This window comes from Ochotona curzoniae, unplaced genomic scaffold (assembly GCF_017591425.1).
Source record: "Ochotona curzoniae isolate NIBS_2020 unplaced genomic scaffold, NIBS_Ocur_1.0 patch14, whole genome shotgun sequence".
Classification (NCBI taxonomy): Eukaryota; Metazoa; Chordata; class Mammalia; order Lagomorpha; family Ochotonidae; genus Ochotona; species Ochotona curzoniae.
Window position 1 is genome coordinate 95,475 of NW_024466684.1, and position 22,079 is coordinate 117,553.

General features: G+C 40.3%; 1 protein-coding gene across 5 annotated transcripts in view; it reads right to left on the bottom strand.

The window, feature by feature from the left end:
* Positions 1-22,079, bottom strand: part of LOC121166448 (N-terminal EF-hand calcium-binding protein 1-like) — a 102,242-nt gene that overhangs the window by 57,406 nt on the left and 22,757 nt on the right. For all 5 annotated transcript variants that reach the window (XR_005885411.1, XR_005885412.1, XM_040995570.1 and 2 more), the window contains exon 3: positions 9,554-9,662. Coding sequence is in view for 3 of the 5 variants with exons in the window: in XM_040995570.1 (XP_040851504.1) it covers positions 9,554-9,662 (109 nt within the window). In the remaining 2 variants the exon portion in view is untranslated. The remainder of the gene's footprint in view (positions 1-9,553; positions 9,663-22,079) is intronic.

The following is a 22,079-nucleotide window of genomic DNA, read 5'->3' on the forward strand; positions in this document are numbered from 1 at the left end:
TTCTTTTAAATGAAGATTAAGTATATTTGACCCAGAAATTACATTTCTTTCTTCTTTCTTCCCAAATATTTTCAAGGTCACTTGGCAAACATGACAAATATAAGGTTTTCCAGGCAAGAGACTTAAGTTTCCATAGCTGGCAGAATGAACTTGGTGATACTTAGAATACAATTTGGCATAGAATAGAATGGATTGAAATGTATTATAGAACATGTACAGTATTAAACAGACGCTGATTTCTGCAATCCAAGAAGAGGTTAAACTAACAGGTTTTAAACAACCAGGTACCTTGGGGACTTCTGCAGCAGAGAGGGACTCTGAATCTCTCCTCCTCCCACAAAATGTGGATGAAATCTGACTACTCAAGTCCAGCCTCTGTAGGAGTAGGCTCCCCCATGAGGCTGTGGCCTTGATTAGATTAGAGGTTGGGGAAAGCTGTGCAGCAGCAGGATTGGGAGGAGAACTTATTGCCTTAGAAGGTATGAGGAAGGGGCGAAAAATGGGCAATGTAGCACAATTGGGAAAATAATTAAAATTTGTATTATGCAAAGATAACAGCTATCACTTGCTTAAAGTAAAGCTCTGAAGTTTCCATGCCAATGTTTGAATTGATGTTCCTAAAAGATCAAAGTCTGACACTGACACCTTTTTTTCTCCCCAAGGGAACTTCATGAATATAATTAAGAAGCCTCCATCTCTTATACTTTAACTCCAAATTAGGTTGAATATCATTATGATCAGATGACACTGTTGTTCCTAATGCATGAGAATAACTAACAATGATAATTATTCCTTTGCACTTAATGTGGAAATCCTCATGGATACATCCTTAGCACGTAATAATTTTAAAGCCATGTCAATTAAAATATCAAAATCAGGTTCTGAGAGAAGATGGCCGACGTAGGAGGAAGGCTGTGAGAGAGCGTCCAGTGAAAGAGGGATAGAAAGTTACAGAAGCAGCAAAGTGGAACAGCAGGGAATCGCACGGAGAGGTCCGTGAGGCTCCCTGGGACAGTGTGGAGCCAAAAAGATCCACACAACTCGGAAGAACAGCGAGAACGGAGCAGGGCAAAGGTAGAGAAACCGACATCCCACTCCAGACCTGCTGAGTCACTTTTGAAAGCGGCCTGAGGGGAGACGCGGACAGCCCGGAGGCGGGGAGATCGGGCGGACCGTCGCCGGCGGGAGGCGGAGGCAGACTGCAGCGGCCGGACGTTTGGTGAGCCGGGGGGTTGACGTGGTAGCCTCCGCATTCCTTGACCCCCTACTGAGGGTCCAGCCTCTGAGAACGCGGGGCAGAGAGACTGAAGCTGTCGGGTTTATGCCTTGGGAACTACGCACAGTGGTGTTGGTGGCTGAGGGGGCACCAGGAAGGCGCCTCGGATGTTCCTACACTGAGAGGGCCAGTGCGTCTCAGTGCGCAGAGGCTGCTGGTGAGGATCTGGAGTCCTCCACATCCTGCCTGGTGGAAGCGCGATAACATCAGGAAGACCCTGGTCGCTGCGCCGAGCGGACTAGGCGGCCCCGCCTGCAGCAGCCGAGCGGATTAGGCGGCCCCGCCTGCAGCAGCCGAGCGGATTAGGCGGCCCCGCCTGCAGCAGCCGAGCAGACTAGGCGGCCCCGCCTGCAGCAGCCGCCTCCACAGCGCAGGTGTCAGATGTCAGAGGAGCTTTGAGACTTGGGAAGTGTAGCGCTGTGTGTCCCCGACACGCAGGTACCACTCCCATAGGGTGAACTGCTCACCCCTCGCCTCCCACCCCGCAGTTCTGAGCGTGGGCGACCCACCAGGAGAGCTCTGAAAACTCCTGCATCACACTGACACGGTGCGAACCTGCCGTGAAATAATAACAGGGCGCCTGGGCCACTCCCCCGCTAAGGGCCGGTGTGAGAGAGCCACACAGGAGCAGGGGCTCTGAACACCCACACACCACGAGTGGTGGATTCACTGCACAAGAGCCACGCCTGGAAAGTGCCTCACCCACAGTCCCGTGTGTGGGAGACGCACCAGGTGGGCTCTGAAAAACCTTGCAGTCCCTGACACGGAGAACGCAGGGAGAAAGCACATAAAACCTTCTAAGTCCTGTGGATTCCCGTGCAGGGGGCACACCCAGAGAGCGCCTCCATCCCTCCACGCCCTGGGGTGTCACACCTGTTGAAGAGGTGCCCAGAGTGTGCCTGGAATCCACTGGGCCCCCAAGGTGGTGCTCTTCAGCCCCGGGCCCTGAGAACGCACCAACGGTGCCTTGAAAATTACCACGCCCGGCAACACCACGCCTGCAGGCTCCAATCTCTACAGGAAAGCACCTGACAGCCCCTCAACACACGGGTTCATTTGCCCCACCAGAATACACCAACGCAATGGGAAAAACCACCAGAAAGAGCTGTGCTCCAGATGAAAGAGCCAGCACCCCACCAAACATGGGCCAAAAGCCATTATCAATATCGGCGATGCGAGATGAAGACATGGACGTGTTACCAGCAAAGGAATTGATGAAAATAATGCTAAAATTTCTCAGAGACGTGGACACAAAGCTGGAAGACTACCAGAACCGCATAATCACCGAAATACAACAAATCAAAACCAAACTGGATGCCCAAGAGAATAAGATTGAAAGCCTCATCAACAGAATAAATGCGGCAGAGGAAAGGATCTCTGAAACAGAAGACACACAAAATGAAAGTGCCCAGCGAATTAAACAGCTGGAGACAAACCTCAGCAAAACTAATAAAATGATGCAAGAGATGAAGGATTACCTTAGAAAACTGAATATTCGGATCATCGGCCTCCCTGAGGGAGTAGAAAGAGAATCTGGGATGCAAGCAGTGCTTGATGAAATTATACAGGAAAACTTCCAAAACACTTGGAACACGAATCCACCCCGCATACAGGATGGACAGAGAACTCCCAACAGACATGATCCAAAGAGATCCTCACCCAGACACACGGTGCTCAGGTTCTACTCCAATGAAGACAAAGAAGGAATCCTGAGACAAGCACGAAGTAGAGAAAAGATCACATACAGGGGAAAACCCATCAGAATCACTGCTGACTTCTCCGAAGAGACCCTACAAGCAAGGAGAGAATGGACAAAGATCTTCCAAGTCCTGAAACAAAACAACTGTCAACCAAAAATAATCTACCCAGCAAAGATCTCATTTGTATATGAGAACGAAATCAGATACTTCAATAGCAAAGAAAAACTAGAAGAATATGTCTACACAAAACCAGCTCTGCAAAGTCTCCTTAGAAATGCACTAGTCCCGGACAAAAAGGAGGCAAATCACAAACAAAGCTGGCAAATAAGAAGGTCTCCAAACTAAAAGCTGCACAAACAAGACAACTACATTGGCAACAACACACACACAACACAATCACATGGCAGGGCAAAATTGCAAACTCTCAATTTTAACTCTCAACACAAATGGTCTAAATTCACCAATCAAAAGACAGAGATTAATAGAATGGATCATCAAACAAGACCCAACCATCTGTTGCCTACAAGAAACGCATCTAACCAGAAAGGATGCAAAGAAACTGAAAGTGAAGGGATGGAAAAAGATATTTCACGCCAATAGACGAGAAAAAAAAGCTGGGGTAGCTATCCTAATTTCAGATGAAATAGATTTCATTCTAACTAATATCAAAAGAGACAGGGAAGGCCATTTTATACTGGTGAAAGGAATGATCCATCAAGAAGCAATCACCATCATTAATGTTTATGCACCGAATCTTAATGCACCTACTTACGTAAAGCAATTACTTACAGACTTAAAGGAAGACATAGACACCCGCACAATTCTTGTAGGCGATCTCAACACACCTCTAACAACAATGGACCGGTCCACGAAACAAAAACTCAACAAAGAAACAACAGAGCTCACACAAACAATAGAACAACTGGACTTAGTAGACATATATAGAACTTTTTATCCTAAGGCCACAGACTATACATTCTTCTCAGCGGTGCATGGCACCTTCTCCAGAATCGATCACATGATAGGACATAAAGCGAATCTAAACAACTTCCAAAACATTAGTATCATACCTTGTACCCTCTCAGACCACCATGGGATGAAACTGGAAATCAACAACTCAAAACTCCCCAGGAAGTATAGGCACTCTTGGAAATTGAACAATATGCTATTAAACGAACAATGGGTCAGAGAAGAAATTAAAGATGAGATCAAAAAATTCATGGAAACCAACGAAAACTCTGATACAACATTCCAAAACTTGTGGGACACCGCCAAAGCAGTGCTAAGAGGTAGATTCATTGCAATCGGAGCGCATGTCAAGGCCCAAGAAAGACGCCAAATACAGGAACTAACCACACACCTCCAGGATCTGGAAAAACAGCAGCAGAAGAGTCCCACGCACAATAGGAAACAAGAAATCATCAAAACAAGGGAGGAGATAAACCAAATAGAAATCAAAAAAACTATACATAAAATCAACAAATCAAAAAGTTGGTTTTTTGAGAAAATAAACAAAATAGACACTCCACTGGCCCGATTGACCAAAAAAAAACAAGAGAAAGTGAGAATCAATAGCATTAAAGATGAAAAAGGCAACATAACAACAGACACTGCAATCATTAAGACAATAATTAGAAATTACTACAAAGAACTGTACTCCCACAAATTTGAGGACCACCAAGAAATAGAAAAGTTCCTGGACTCCCACCACTTACCAAAACTCAGTCCGGAGGCAACTGCAGAATTAAATAAACCCATAACCGAGGTAGAGATTGAAACAGTCATCAAGGATCTCCCAACGAAAAAAAGCCCAGGCCCAGACGGCTTCACTACAGAATTCTACAAAACATTCCGAACAGAACTAACCCCAATCCTCTACAAGCTCTTCAAAACAATAGAGGAGGAAGCAACCCTCCCAAACTCATTCTATGAAGCCAACATCACCTTAATCCCAAAACCGGACAGAGAACCATCAGAGAAGGAAAACTACAGACCTATCTCTCTGATGAACATTGATGCTAAAATTCTCAACAAAATCCTAGCCAATAGAATTCAAAAAATCATCAGACAGATCATTCATCCGGATCAAGTAGGATTCATCCCTGGAATGCAGGGATGGTTCAACATTCGGAAATCCATAAATGTTATAAACCATATCCAAAAACTGCAAAACAAGAACCACATAATAGTTTCAATAGATGCAGAAAAAGCTTTCGACAAAATCCAACACCTCTTCATGCTAAAAACTCTAGCCAAAGTAGGCATAGATGGGAAAATCCACAACATAATTAAAGCAATTTATGAAAAACCCAACGCCAGTATCATACTGAATGGAGAAAAGCTAGAACCCTTCCCACTGAGATCTGGAACAAGACAAGGGTGCCCGCTATCACCACTGCTATTCAACATAGTCCTAGAGGTACTTGCAGAGGCCATAAGACAAGAAAAAGAAATCAAAGGCATACGTATAGGAAACGAAGAAGTCAAGCTTTCACTATATGCAGATGACATAATCCTATACATAGAAAAACCAGGAGAATCAATACAGAAACTGCTAGAACTTATACGAGAGTTTGGCATAGTGGCGGGGTACAAAATTAACGAACGAAAATCAACAGCCATAGTGTACGCAAATAACACCAAGATGGAAGAAGATCTAACCAACAGGATACCATTCAAAATAGCAGAGAGAAGTATGAAGTATTTAGGAATAAATCTAACCAAAAGCGTAGGAGACCTATTCGAAGAAAACTACAAACTATTTAAAAAGGAAATTGAACAAGACCTCAAAAGATGGAATAACATCCCGTGCTCCTGGATAGGCAAAATCAATATCATTAAAATGTCTATACTACCACAAGCAATATACATTTTCAACGCAATTCCAGTCAAATTGCCCAAAACATTCTTCACGGAACTGGATACAACGATTCAAAAGTTCATCTGGAAACACAAAAAACCACGAATAGCTAGAACCATCCTGAAAAATAAGAGATTAGCAGGGGGAATCACAATCCCGGACCTCTGGACATACTATAGAGCAGTGGTTATCAAAACAGCCTGGTACTGGCACAAAGACAGAAAAGAAGATCAATGGAATAGAATAGAAGCACCAAAAGGGAACCCACACAAATACAGCCAATTAATCTTTGACAAAAAGACCAATGATAGCTCAAGCAAGTGGGAAGGCCTCTTTAGTAAATGTTGTTGGGACAACTGGCTGATAGCCTGTAGAAACAAAAGGATAGACCCACATCTATCACCATACACTAAGATCCAATCTACATGGATAAAAGACCTAAACCTACATCCAGAAACCTTCAAACTCTTGCAAGAAAATGTAGGAAATACACTGCAAGACCTAGGAGTAGGTTCCGACTTTCTAAGAAGGACACCAAAAGCAATAGCAGTTGAGAACAGAATAAACAAATGGGACCTCATCAAACTAAGAAGCTTCTGTACAGCAAGGGAAACAATCAACAAAGTAAAAAAGCAACCCACAGAGTGGGAGAAGATCTTTGCACACGATATAGGCGATAGGGGGCTAATTTCCAGGATATACAAAGAACTTCAAAACAACCAAAAAACCAAAACAAACAAGCCACTCAAGAAATGGGCAAGGGAAATGGGCAAACATTTCACAAAGGAGCAAGTCCAAATGGCAAACAAACATATGAAAAAATGTTCCAGCTCCCTAGCAATAAGGGAAATCCAAATTAAAACATCGATGAGGTACCACCTAACACCAGCAAGATTGGCCCACATAAACAAGAACACCAACGACGCTTGCTGGCGAGGATGCGGGGAAAAGGGAACCCTACTCCACTGCTGGTGGAGCTGCAAATTGGTACAGCCTTTATGGAAATCAGTCTGGAGAACACTCAAACAACTCGGAATCTGCATGCCATATGACCCAGCAATAGCACTCCTAGGAATATATCCAAAACACCTGTTTTACGACAAACCAACATGCATCCCCATGTTCATTGCAGCACAATCAGTAATTGCAAAAACATGGAAGCAACCGAAATGCCCATCAATAGAAGATTGGATAAGAAAGCTTTGGTTCATCTACTCCATGGAATACTACTCAGCTGTTAAAAAAAACAAAACGCAGTTCTTTGTGGCTAAATGGGCACAACTGGAAACTATAATGCTAAGGGAAATGAGTGAATCCCAAAAGATTAGATACCACATGTTCGCCTTGATTTAACCTGTAATTTATTGTTTGGTTGTTTGTTATTTTTTGAACGTGTCATTGATGCTGTCTCAACCCAGATGTTTCGAAGAATGGAACTTGCATTATTTTTAACATATTGTTTACCCAATACTATGTCAATTAATTCCATAATGTTGGATATTGATACTGAGGCCTTGTTGCGGCTTTTAACCGACCGGATCTTTACTCTGTTAGACCTATCTTCAGACCATAGAAGGTCTCCCCAGGAGGCCACTGAACTTATCTGGACAATAAGACGCTGAACTTTATGCTAGGCATGTGTTTGCAAGCAATGAATCTCAACTGAACTTGAACTATGGTTATGCAGCAAGGTGGAGGAATCCACCATGGGGGGAGGGGTATGGGGAGGGGTGGGGGGAATCCCCAGCGCCTATAAAACTGTACTACACAATACAGTGTAAGCAACAATAAAAAAAAAAAAAAAAAAAAAATCAAAATCAGCCCAACAAGATCTATTGGAAATTGTGTTTTTCACTAATATGAGTAAATACACACTGAAAAATCTTCATGACACCCAATTCTGGAACTATGCCTCTCAATAAATATTCCAAATGCAGATATTGCTATAACTTTATGACAAATGTAGCAAGCAAGAGATAATCAGCATGCACGGTGGACTCGGCATCTTCTTAACATCTGAGACTTAAATGGAGCCTCTGCTCATTTTTTCTCTCAAGAGTATCATTTCTCAGAATAATAATGATTTCCTTTCTTCCACATATAAACATTCTTTCCCAACAGACACTTAAAGGTTCAACTGAAATCATTTGCAATCTTCTTCCATCTTCATCCCCTTAAACTCTTTCTTTACTGAAACCATAATCACAAAGAGCTTCCCCTGACTGCTGGAACAAAGATGAAGCATTTTTGTAATGACATAAAACAAATCCCTTCTTGGCTGGCCCATGCTCCCTCTCAGACCCTCTTCTTCCAATCTCAGCCTCAGAGTTGGTGCTTCAGCAAGTTAAAAAAAAAAAACAAAACAAAAAAAAAAATGTGCTACTCCCCTCCCTGTTACGATTCCAGGCTTTTCCTACTGGTCTCACCTCTGTTTGGAATTCCTTTCTTTCCCTACTTCTAATTCCTTTACAAAACAATTTCTATTTTTCTATGATGACCTAACTTGTTTGAACTGTCCCTGTACCTATTAACTGGGCTAACATTCCCTCTCTCTAGTCGTCCCAACACGTTCTGTGAACACATAACTCAAATAGGTTTTTAGGCAGCACTGCTACATTTCAAGTTAGTGAATCCATTTCTATACTAACCTATAAGCTGATTCCATATTGTACCACCTATCATTTTCTAGATTTATACATCTGAATTTAACTTCTTAATTTACAATTATCAATACTATTTCTGACAACAAAATACTTAAGCCATTGTATAAAGAATATGTAATCCCACTGTGGTGAAAAATACTACAAACTGATTGGTTTAAAAATAATCAGCAGCTTGAGAAAATGGAATTTAATCTTTTAAAATTTTAATAGCTGGCCTGAAGGACATGTTTATTCACAGATGTATCCCAGAAGCATTTGTTTTTGATTTTTTATGTGCTATCTCACTACCTGACACCAGCACCACACTTGGCCTAATGCAAGATTGTGACTGTTCACGCAACAGTCACACAGACGAGTCCAAAGGCATGGCTGAAATGGTGCTTTTTCACAAAAGAACGTCATCCAGTTTAATTAAAACAAAGGCAGATCTCTATGGTTTTATAGCTCAAAGTCCTCATTATTATATACTTTAGGCATAATGAGTATACACATAGGACATTCTTAAATGCATTAATATAGAACAGTCTAAGCATTATATTAATGAAAAAGAGATGTATTTAGGGAAAATAAATTAAATGGATAGGTCACTACAGACATTGACTATTCAGGGATAATTTTGTGTCCTACACACTTGCACCCCTCCGCTAACAACGACTTAGCACTGATTACCTGAGGTGTCCAGATGACTGCTACAAACCACCCACATCACCATGATAAGAATACTTTAAGGTCAATTTTTAAACAAGGCAAATTGACATGACACCTAAGTAACAATGCAAAATTCCACTTGTCTATTAATAAGAGAATTACTTATATTCTCTTGTTTTGCATTCTGCTAAAAGGGAGCAATCTAAAACCACTTTAGAAGAGCTTCCTGGAGATTGTTCGGCCTTTCAGAGCATTTCAATTACTAAAGAGGAGTTATCTCAGAATCAGACTTAGGGAAGCATTACAGAATGTGCCCTCCATGTGTCTCTCCTCGCTCCTCTCCATGCGCATGTCCTCACTCACACTCTCTCTGCCCCATTTACAGAATCTAGTTCGAAATCCTTACTTTGTGTTATGGGTGTCGATGGTGTGGAAGAGCTCATGTAATTCTTCTCCACTGAGAACACCATCTGCAAAGTAGGCTTTGAATTCTTCAAAGGACAACTTTCCATCATCTGAAATGGTAAGAACAGAAAAGAAGCACTTCATTTAAGCTGTATACTTGTTCTATCTTCTGACCTTTAAAACTCTGTCCAAATGCTTGCGCTATGTGTTGTGTGTGTGGTATACACCTCATTCAGTAAGAAGGAACAGTTCTGGGTCTCAGAAAGATAATTTAACATACCTACATACCACATAGACTTCAGGTATATACTTTGATGGACTAGAAGTCTGAGCTGTTGGGGTCTTTTGGGGTCATTTATTCATGTGACAGATATTTAACATCCAAAGAGCCACTTGATTGCCCATACTAAAGAGATATCTGCACGAACAATGTAGAGCCCAACAAAGAGTCAATTATTCTGTTGTTTTGCATTCACAATACCAAGCAAATGCAGGATCTAACAGATTGCAGGGTCAGTGTCAATGTCTACTAAGTGCATACCGACTGAATACTCGCATGTGCATGTCAAGACTTGTTATAATTGTACGACTAATGCTGTTGATTCTTATACCATTTAAACAAATGAGTACTTTTAGAATTTTACAGGATTGCCTGCTTAAAAGGCAAAGAGAGGGAGGAAGGGAGGTACATTGGGGAATGGGGAAGTGGGGGAGCAGAAGAGAGGAGAGGTTGCAAGAGAAAGAAAGAGAGAGGGAGAGAGAGGTATCTTCCACCCATTGTTTATCAACACCCACAACAGCCTATGCTGGGCATATCATGGCCAGGAACTATCTCAAGTACATCATCCATAAGCTGAATTGGAAGGAGAGGAGCTGGGCCTCGGATCTGGAATGCAGATGTTCCAAGCAATGACTTAACTTGCCCCACCAATGACAAAAATACCTTTTATTTATTGTGGCTGCAAAAGGCAAAGAATCTGAAGATCCTCTGAGTAGCAGGGAGAAGAGTGTATATATGGGTATCTTACACAGAACTCAGTAAGGATAAAAAACACAAAGAGACTTTAAAGGTATGGCAGTTTGAGTTTAAAAGAAGAAGAAGAACATTTGGCAACCGTGTGATTCCTCCTTGCATGAACACCTGAAAGATCCTACTGTAAAGGACACATCAACCTGGTCACTGAATCACTTAGATTTTCCATTAAGGACCTAAAGTTATAATGTTTTCAAAAATCCTTATTTGTGAAATATAAATGCATACACACTGAAGAGTTTTGAAACGATATATTTCATTGGCTTTTTGACTGACTAGGTACCATAAGGTATTCATTCTTTCAGTGAATTCTTGCCAGTAATTAACTAGGCAAGCCTAGGGTTCAGGAAGGCCAAACCTTCATACACAGATCAAAGCACAGACTGCACAAACAAGAGCTCAGCTATTCACAAGTGTGCACGGCCGGGTCTCCCAAGGGTTAACTCCACAGCTTAGCTTGTTTCTCAAGGTGTAACAGGATGGGCAATCTCGGCCCCTGGCTTGACTGCAAGTTCCCTCTTCCCTGCTTCCCCTTTTTTAAGATGCCCTTGGGGGAGCTTAGGAGTTGCTTGAGCATTGGGAAAGTACTGGGAGGAGCTAAGCAGACTATAAAAATGGGGACCAACTTTGAATAAATGGCATTCTCTTTACAAGAATGACCCACTGTGTGTTGTCTTTTTTGTAACCCTAGTCCCTAGGCGGGTATGCAGCAACGCAGTTGTTGCCAACACAAGTGCAATCTACAAGGCTCATCAGTTGTCTGAAGTGCTGCTTCTCTTTTAAGATGAGTTGCTTCACACTCATGCCTCCTAAGACTGTTTTAAACTTCAGTTCCATATAACCTGCTATATATCCTGGATTAGGCTCTGTGTAGTGTTTCTATCTATATCTTCTTACATTGATGAAAATATGCATTTCCAGAAAAATATGCCAAATATACTAGGTCTAGATATAGGCTAAAGAGAGAGAGTAGAAGACTTTTTCACTCACTATCTTCAAATAAAAGAATGAAAGAAAAGGAATATACAGAAGCCAGCCCACTATTTTCAGCGTCACCACTGTGTAAACAAAGTAATGTACACATACTGACGATGGACTGTGTTTTCCCTGGTGAACCAGTACTAATTCCTGTGTGGGCTGACTCGGGCTGTTACAGAATCCTGTGCATGGGGTGGGCTTCTCTAACACTGCACCAAACCTATGATAAGTAAGTGTTTTCAAGGAATAATGTGCACAGTATTAAATAAATACACTGACTTTAAAAATGCTCAAATCATTCTACAAGAAAGCATCAAAAGGTAAACCTTATTGGGAAAAATGTAAAGGGAAGACGGAGGTACTGGATTAAAGTCCTGGCTTGAAGCATGGAAGTCTGCTTTGAAAGCCCGTTTTACCACACACACAATGCCTGCAAGCTTTAGGCCACTTCACTTTTAAACAGTACATAGAGTAACTTTCAAATAATTTTTCGAATTTTTTTTTTCAAGGAAAGGGAGGAAAAGATCCCCTTGAAGTATGATTCTGCATGAATAAATAACTGTATTTTTGTTATTCTATTTTGACTTCAATGTTCCTATTTTTTTTTTAATTGAATGACACTGACTTCTGTTGATCTGGCTCACAGAAAAGCTAAATAGAATGGGGTCAAATTTCCTGTTGTAGGGGTCAGTTGTAGAATAAAACTGCCACCTGCGGCAACAGTACCCTATAAGGACATCAGTTTAAGAGTTCAAGCCCTGAGTATTCACTAATGGTCCAGCACCTTGCTCATGCATCTGGGAAAGCAGCAGAAAATGGCCCAAGTGCTTGAGCTTCTGTGCCTACAAGGGAAATTTCAAAGAAGCTCCTGGCTCATGGACATGGCCTGGCCCAACCCTGGCCATCATGGCCATTTAGGGAGTTGACCAGTAGACTAAAGCTCTCTCTCTCTCTCTTTCCTCACCCCCCCTCTTTCCCCCCCCCCCTTTTTTTCTCACGTTCTTTGCCTCTTCAGCTCCCTCTTTGTAACTCTTTCAAATAAATATTTATTTTTAAAAATCCCCCAATATCTCTGTTATTTTTTTCTCTGAGAATCAAATACTTTTTCTGATTTTCTCTTAAATATACTTAGCTCCCCTCTAACTTACTCTCTTTTACCTTATAAATTCCATTAATGTTTTTGACATGGAAACAGTAGGATGCCGTTGTGTAGTGTACTTAGAATGAGATATCTTGAGTCTTAAAATATGGATTTACTATAAAAATGAAAATAGACATGAGACAGCTGAATAGTACCCTATAACCATTTTAAGGTTTATAGCAGCTGGTTGTGTATATACTAAAATTGAGATGTCAAGGAAGTAGTTACAGGATGTGGTTAAGAACTTGCATTTTCTAACATATTGGTTACTTAATACCATGTTAATTAACTTCATGATGTAGCTAATTTCCATGTTTCTTTCTGTTGTTGAAGTTGTATAGTGGCATCTCATGGAGGGGATAATATCCTGCCAGCTCTACTTTCAGACCAAGAATGATCTCTCAACGAAACTGTTGAATTTATCTGGACAATAAGATGCTGAATTCTTTCCATGGTCCATGCCCACAATGAAGGAATCATGACTGGTAATGAACTGTAACAATATGGAGGAATTCAGTATCGGGGGGAGGGTTGGGGAAGGGCTGGGGGAATCCCAGAGCCTATGAAACTTTGTCATAAAATGAAATACAAAATAAAATAAAATAATAAAATAAGGATTTACATTTGTTGGCCAAACACTTTCATCCATTTATTCCTTAAATACTTACCAATATCTGAATGTCTGTCAAACACTGCAGTTCACACTAAGGATATTGGTAGACAAGTTCTTAAGGATCTGGCCATCATAAAAGACAGCAAATTAACAATCAAGTACTTGCAGAACGGAAAGGGCAACTTTAGGGACCCAGGTCGGAGTGGTGTGACATAGACAAGACTTCCCAGAAAGTGGCACTTGTGGTAGGACACAGTGGAAAACTGGGATTATTGAAGGAAGATCTTTATAAAGAAATATTATTTCATGTGGAGGGAATACTAAGTTATGGGTAAGAAATTACGCAAATTAGACATCGAAAGAAAAATCAGAATAGTAAAAGAGTGTATATTTGGAAGGAAGGAGAAGTCAGAGTGTTAAACACAAAAAGGCAATGCCATCAGAAGCTCTGAACATGGAAAATCACAGTATGGAGTTTTGAACCAGATCAGCAGCTCTCCCAAAAACACTTAGGAGCCATTGTCGTACTTCAGAGAGCTGACTGCAGTTGTAGCAGGTAGAATCAACCACTATAAAATTACAGGCAAAATCAAATGTGAGGGCCCGGCGCAGTGGTGCAGTGGTTAAGGTCCTTGCCTTGCACGCCCGGGATCCCATATGGGCGCCAGTTCTAATCCCGGCGGCCCCTCTTCCCATCCAGCTCCCTGCCTGTGGCCCGGGAAAGCAGTCGAGGATGGCCCAAGGCTTGGGACCCTGCACCCGCGTGGGAAACCCAGAAGAGGCTCCTGGCTTCGGATCGGCATAGCATCGGCCGTTGTGCTCACTTGGGGAGTGAATCATCGGACAGAAGATCTTCCTCTCTGTCTCTTCTCTATGTATATCCGCCTTTCCAATAAAAACAAAATAAATCTTTAAAAAAAAATCAAATGTGACAGAAAGAGAAGTGAAAGATGTATAATCTGTTTTGGAATGAGCAATGAGCTGGTGATGGTGAGAGTGAACACAAAGTCAACCATGAATCTTACTGGTTGAAGCACCAGTTATTGTCACTCATTGAGAGCCAGGACACTGCGGAGAAAGCATGTGCAAATTACACGTGTTTATGGAATAGAGACACCCAGTAGGCAGTAAGACATATTGTTATGGAAAAGCTCAAGGAGATTTGGGGATTGGAACAATGCTTAAGCGTTACTAAGACTCAGTAGTTGAGTTAGAGTCCTGCTGGGTAGAATACATATAGTGAAAATCCAAAGAACTCAGAGCAGACTTTGGAAACTTCAAATTTCTATCATTATGGGTGCAGCCTCAGCATAGTATCATACGAGGTGGAGACTGGTGAGAGCTGGGGCTGCACAGACCATGGTAGAAGTCTAATGTAAGAACCCAGAACTCTGGAGGGAGTGGCACAAGTGATTATAAACAAGCAGCTGCGTGCCAACCACAATCCCAGAAGGCAATTCCCTCCTATGTCATTCCTTATCAATCCGCAAGCATATACTACTGGTTTGGCTTTTTAGGAAAATCCTAATAAATTCTATAAGCACTCATTTAATTTATGCCTCAAATTGCATCTAAAATTATGCCAACAGCTAGAGCTCTGACCCCCTAGAACCATGGCAATTTTTAAGTAGTTTTGTGAACACTTAGAATGATTATGTTTTCAAAATACTTTCCTTTCACGTATTACTTTAATAATATGGATGCTTTAAATATTTTAGGTTACCAAGATCAAAATATCAAAGGATGATCATCTCCAATGACACGTAATAACAGAATCCATGGTGCAAGAAGAACACCTGGAAAGCGTTTCTGAGTTTAATTCACAGAGTAAACGCATGAGATGTTAGATATTGTATCTAAATACTCAGAACACAACAAGGCTGAAATTCACTGACTTTCCTTAGACCTAGAAGAGAAATGAAGTCAGGGAAAAATTGCTGCTGTAACTCTGGGCAGATGAGAAACCAGGGAATGCAGGCCAAGAGCTGCTTCCTTGTGGCAGGAGCCATGGGAGCAGGAGACGGACAGACACATCGAGGTGATGATGTGGATGAACTGCTGGGAGCTGAGTGTGGGCTGCATGAGAGTGCTGTCTTATAGGCTGTGATCTCCAAGAAACCTTCATGGTGCGCTGAGTTCTGCTTCCTGGAGCCTCACCAGGTTCTCACAGTGCAAAGGCAAGAAAGGGCCCTTGGTGGTTATGGCAGAGGTTGGATCAGGGGTCATCAAAAGAATACGATGTGATCATATCTACTCCCCTATTCCTTACCATTACACCACGTAATAAAGATAAATCAGAGTTGAAAGAGTCATCAGCTCAGTCACTAGGCACTACGGAGGAGGAGTGCCTAGGGAAACACAGTCAACAGACAAGAAGACCCAAGAGGAACTCGAAACCTCTGGGACTCGCAACTAGAACCAACATTTAACGCTGCACAGCTCAATGAGTTTAACGTAAGTCCTCACACTAGAGGCCTAGTAACCTCAGTTTCTGTGATGAGAAGCATCATATCTAGCTTTCACAGAAAACATTACAAGTCCTGCTAAAACACAAGGGAAAAGCACAGTCCGAAGAGACAAAACAAGCATCATAATCAGACTCGGATTTGACACACACATTGAAGCTACTGAACAAGAAATGTAAGCGGACAGATGAAAACTCTGAAAAAAGAATAGACAGGAAATACTACAAATAATTTTTCAAACCTGTAGCAGAAATGAAGAATACCTTTACCTGGCTCATCAATGGAATTAACACAGTCAAGCAAACAATCGGAGAGCTTAAGGATGGTCAATGACCATGTCAGTATTTCCCTCCCTCGAGCAATATTAATCTTGTTTTTGTGAGCACTTAAAATCATTATCCTTTCAAAAACACCAACTGCATGAAAATAACGCATGGGAAAAAAAGAATGAGAAATGACTGAACAAGCAAAGGCAGAACAAAATATCCAAGAACTCTGTAAAAAATCAAAAAGAAAGAGCATGGAGCATAAGGAATATTTGAAGTAATAATGGTCAAGAATTTTCCAACAATTAAACAGACAGCACCCAACAGCAAAACCAGGAATCTCAGCATGTACCCAAGAAAAATGAACCTCTCCCACCACACACGAAAAAGAACCAAACTCATGTTAAAGCATGTCAGAGCCAACTTCACAAAAGACAGAGGAAATTTAAAAATAGAGAAAAACAACCAATAGAAAAATCTCATTTACAGAGGACCATGGATAAGAATTACAGTTACACTGGATTTCTTAGAAAGCAGTAAGCAATAAGAAAGGGCAATGAAATATTTAAAGCATTGAAGGAAAACATCACAACACAGAATTATGTATCCATTGAAGTTATCCTTCAAAAGTGAAAGTCAAGCTGACTTTATCAGACAGAATTGTTCATTGTCAACAGAATTGACCTTTAAGAAATATTAGAAATTCTTATGGGGTAAAAGGAAACTCAGATCCACTTAATTAGAAGGATGTCATGGGACGAGCAATGAGTAAAATAAAATACTCTTCTTATCTTGAACTAATCTGAGATAACTGTATAAAGAACAATTTAATAATAATACAAAAATATTAATGATAATGAAATGAATTATGCATATGCACATCACATGGAACAGCAGAAAAGAAATATGAAATAATAGATTTTCTTAAAGAGAAAATAAAATAGAATCTAGAAAACACTGATTTGAAGCAGGAAGGGCAGGAAAAGAAGCAAATAATTCAACTGTAGAAAAGCATTGCAAATATTATAGATATTAACCAAAGAATAGGAATAACCACTTTAAATGTGATTTGATAGATATAAAAAAGACATTGTTAGAGTGATTATAAAAAGAATAAGCTATATGCTTTCTACACAAAATTGTATATATTCAAAGATGTGAAAATAAGAAATGACACTACCTAATTATGGTTAATTTTCCTGGAAATGAACATTAATAAATGTGTGTATACCTAATAATAGAACTTCAAAATATGTGGGACAAATGCCACTCAGAACTCAAAGGAGCAACCAATGCAGCTATAGATTTTCACACTTCTCCCTCAATAACTAGTAGGCCAAAAATAAAAAAAAAAATTAGCAATGATATAGTTGGCTTAAACATCATTTTATAAGGGATCTTCATAGAGCTCATGAACAATGCATATTATAAAAAAGCATAGATCACTAAGATAAAATTTTAATTCCATTTTGCATGAACTTCTCAAAGTAGATATTTTTTGTAGATTTTTTTCCCAACAGCAGCAGAATATACAATGTGCTTAACTTTACATGAAATGCTCACCAAGATACTCTGCATTATGGAAGATAAAGCACTTCTTGGCTAAGTATAATGTCATACCAAGTATGTTCTCAGCCCAGCGGGGAAGTAAACTGGGATGCATAACAGAACGACAACTAGAAAATCCTTCATTACTGGAAATGAAGCATGACCTTTTCTAATAACATAAGACTTAGCTAAGAAAAAACAGTCAAGAGAAAATTTTAAAGACTATTTTGAACCAAATGAACACAACAGCATAGCTTGTCAAAATGTTTCGGTTCAGCAAAAATACTGCTTAAATGGAAATTTTTAATATTAAATGAATAACTTTAAAATCAGAAAGAACTGAGTATCAAATCTTTAACTTCAGAAAACCAGGGATAAAAAAAAATATCTGAGCCAAAGCAAGCAAAAGAAATGAAACAAAAATAGAAAATAAAATCCATTGATATTAAAAGGATAATAAAGGAGCAGTATGAAGAGATGTATGCAAATTTCAGAAATTACTCAAAATAGAAATATTCACCAAAATCCAAGAACAGCCAAAATTCACACAAGGCTCCATAGGTTCGGCAATCACTAACAGCATCCGACACACACAGTGTGGGCCAGATTATTACATCTGAACTCTTGGTGAGGTTCCGTTTATGCATCTGTTCTTCTGCCGGTAAAACATCAGCAAAGTTGCAGCTTTATGATAGCGTAAGTTAACTTAAAATGGAAAACAGATCTAAATACAAAATGAAAAATTCAAGAAAAAAAATCTCAATGACCTTGGGTGGAATTACATATGTTTAGTAAGATTCCAAAAGTGTAAGTCCTAAAAAAAGAAAGAAAGAAACCAAAACAAAAAACTGACATCAGAACTGCAGAACCAAAGCCTTTATTTTGTGGAGGAGAAACACTTAGACGAAAGGCAGAATGTATTTATAAAACACATACCTAGGCCTTGCACAATGGCTCATTGGCTAAATCTTCACCTTGCAAGTGCCAGGATCCCAAATGGCACTGGTTTGTGTCCCAGCTACTCTGCTTCACATCCAGTTCTCTGCCTGTGGCCTGGGAAAGCAGTCAAGGATGGCCAAAAGCTTTGGGTTCCTGCACTCACGTGGGAGACTCAGAAGAGGCTCCTGGCTCCTAGCTTCAGATCCACTCAGCTCCAGCCGTTGCAGCTATTCAAGGAGTCAACTAATGGGTGCAGGATCTTTCTCTTTGTCCCTCCTTCATTCTGCAAATCGAATCTGTCTTTCCAATAAAAAATACGTAAATCTTAAAAAAAGAATCTAAATAAGGGCTTAAATCTATGACATATAAATATTTCTTAAAATTCAAGAGCAAAAAAAAAAAAATTAAATTAAAATGCAGAAAAAAATATAAACCAGCATGACACCAATTAAAATACATGGGTGTCAAATATATCTGAATAAATGTTTATTATTGTTTGAATAAATTATTATTTAAATAGACTGTTGAATAAATGTTTACTATCCATTTCTCTAAAGAAAGGAACTGCAATCAGATAGTGATAAGCTATGACTACAAGCGCATTAGAATCATTAAAGCCTGAAAAAAAACCTGAAAATTCTGGCTGGAATGTGAACAATAGAAAAATCACTCATTGCTTGGGTGAAAAAAATTGTATGGTCCCACTAGTAGCTATTTTGATATTTCTTCCTTTAGTATTTTCTTCATACTCCCTTCAAAAATAATTCATATATACTAGAAATGTATGCAACAGCCTCAATGGAGGGAGGGAAGGGAAATGATGCAGACCCGAGTTCCTTGGGAGATGAATGGAGTCTGTCAGCTAAAGGGAAAGAAACTGTACAGAAACGCCACACTGCAGTTACAGTTTTACATGGAGGTATGAGTTAAACATTCTGTCACTGCTACACGTATGAACTGGAATTAAACAATGATGTTACTAGATTCAGATGCTGGGAGGAAGATAGCTCACTGTTGAGGTAAGGCATAAAAAAATCAGCACAAGGAGGAGGTCAAAATAATCCATATTATAATGTGTATTAAAGCTTATTTTTAGTGGAAAGGCAGAATTACACAGAAAAGAGGAGAAACAGATAGAAAGATCTTTCATGTGCTGGTTCACTCCCCAAGTGGCCACAACAGCTGGGACTAAGCCAATTTAAAGCCAGGAGCTTCTTCAGTCTCCCACGCAGGTGCAGGCACCCAAGGCTTTGGGCCGTCCCTGACTGCTTTCCCAGGCCACAAGCAAGGAGCTGGATGGGAAGTGGAGCAGCCAGGACATCAATCAATGCCCAAGTGGAATCCTGGCATATACAAAGCAAGGATTTTAGCCAATGAGTCATCATGCCAGGCCTGGCAACAGATGTTAGATATAGAACAGATATCACTCTAACCTCATATTTGGCTTAATTCGGACATTTATGAAAATATGTAGAAGCATGTTATACATATGGATCAACATGCACACACATACTCCCTTGCTTCATGAGCTGACAGGGCTTAGAAGTAACCATGAACCATCTGAAACAATGAGTGTACCTGTTATCCAGACTGTAGGGGAATTTTCTTGCAGGAAAAATAGCATTTTACTTAATATCAAAGTTTATCCTAGTATGTATCTTTAAAATATTTTTAATTTCAATCTTTTAGCTGTTAACAGATTCAGCATAGTCCATAACTACAGTTCTGAGAATATAACAATATTCCATTTCTCTCTCTCACCCTTCCTCTCCCTTTTTGGTTTTTCCCCTTCACTTTTTTTTTTCCAAAGTTCCATTTATTTTTATTGGAAAGACAGATTTAGAGACAGAGGGAGCTACAGAAAGATCTAGTACCTGCTGGTTCACTCCACTCTTCAAGTGGCCACAATGGCAAGAGCTGAGCCAATCCAAAGCCAGGGGCCAGGAGCTTCTTCCTGGTCTCCCATGTGGGTGCAGGGTCCCAAGGCTTTGGGTCATTCTCTGCTGCTTCCCAAACCACAAACAGGGAGCTGGACTGGATATAAGCAGACAGGACACAAACGAGTGCCCATATAGGACACCGCAGCCACATGTTGGAGTGTTAGTCTGCTGTGCCAGCACACCGGTCCCTCTCTTTCACGTTTGAGATAACACATCTTTAATTTACATTTACTGGAACTTAAGGTTCCAGTAAAGAAAAAATTCAGCAAGCAAAAGGCAAAAAGACTGTGGTTCAGTGTAAGTGCAAGCAAGGACTATAGGTGATAATCAAATCCTGGGACTGGCACAATGGCTCAATTGGCTAATCTCTGCCTGGAGTACTGGCACCCCAAATGGAGGCCAGTTCATGTCCCGGCTGCTCCACTTCCTTCCAGATCCCTGCTTGTGGCCTGGGAAAGTAGTATAGGATGGCCAAAGCCTTGGGACTCTGTATCCATGGGGGAGAATGGGAAAATACTCTTGGCTCTTGGCCTTCGGTCAGCTCAGCTCCAGACACTGCCGCCATTTAGGGAGTAAGCCAGTGGAAAGATCTTTCTGTTTCTCCTCCTCTCTATAAAATCTTCCTTTCCAATAAAAATAAATTCTTTTAAAAATGGTAATTAAATCCAGATCTTCATTTCTAAAAGCAATTTCTCATGAAGATCAGAGCTGATTCTAGCATAGAGTATACATTTTAAAGGAAGAATGTGGTAGAGTTGGAAAGTAAGGAAGTACTCAAGTCCCTTCTGCCCATAATGGTGAGATATAGAAAAAGCACCCAGGAACAACTGGTTTACAATGTGAATGATAATGGTGTATAATTGGGTAGCAATAGAGTCTAAAATATATAATAAATCCATATGAGCTAGGGTAATAGAAATAAAATTCAATAATAAAGGACAGAATAAATAACTTTCTCATTCTTCAGAATTCAAAATACTTTATGAAAAATATGCAGCCTTCAAGTAGCTAGAGGGTGAGTACCTTCTCCTTGGATGTAGGCTGTGCATAGTGACTTTCTTCCCCCCAGATATGTAAGGAAATGGAAAAGGTAAACTTCACAATGGGGAAACTCAACAGACACTATCTCAGCCAGTGGTCAACGCCAAAACCAGCAGTCACAAATGATAAACTGTGTGTGTATATATCCTATATATATTTATCCTACATAGGATGTGATGGTACCTTACCTTTGTAGTCCTAACACATAATCCTATCTGATCATGATTAAAATAGCAAGCAAATCCCAACAGAAGAACATTTCATAGAATGCCAGACCCACTAGTTTTCAAAGCTGGCAAGATTATCAAAGCAAGCCAAGTGTTAGATCCTGTTTTAAGAGGAGCCAGCCTGAAGAACATGAATACTGAAAGTTGGGCTACCTGGAACAGGATCTTAGAATAGAAAATGGACATTACATAAAACAGTATGGTAAGCTGGACCAAATATTGACTTTAATTGATACTAATGTGACAACATTGATTCATTAATTACATACGCCATCCTACTATGTTAATAAACCCTTTATCATATGAGATTTTTTCGTAGAGTATTAGCTTGAAAGC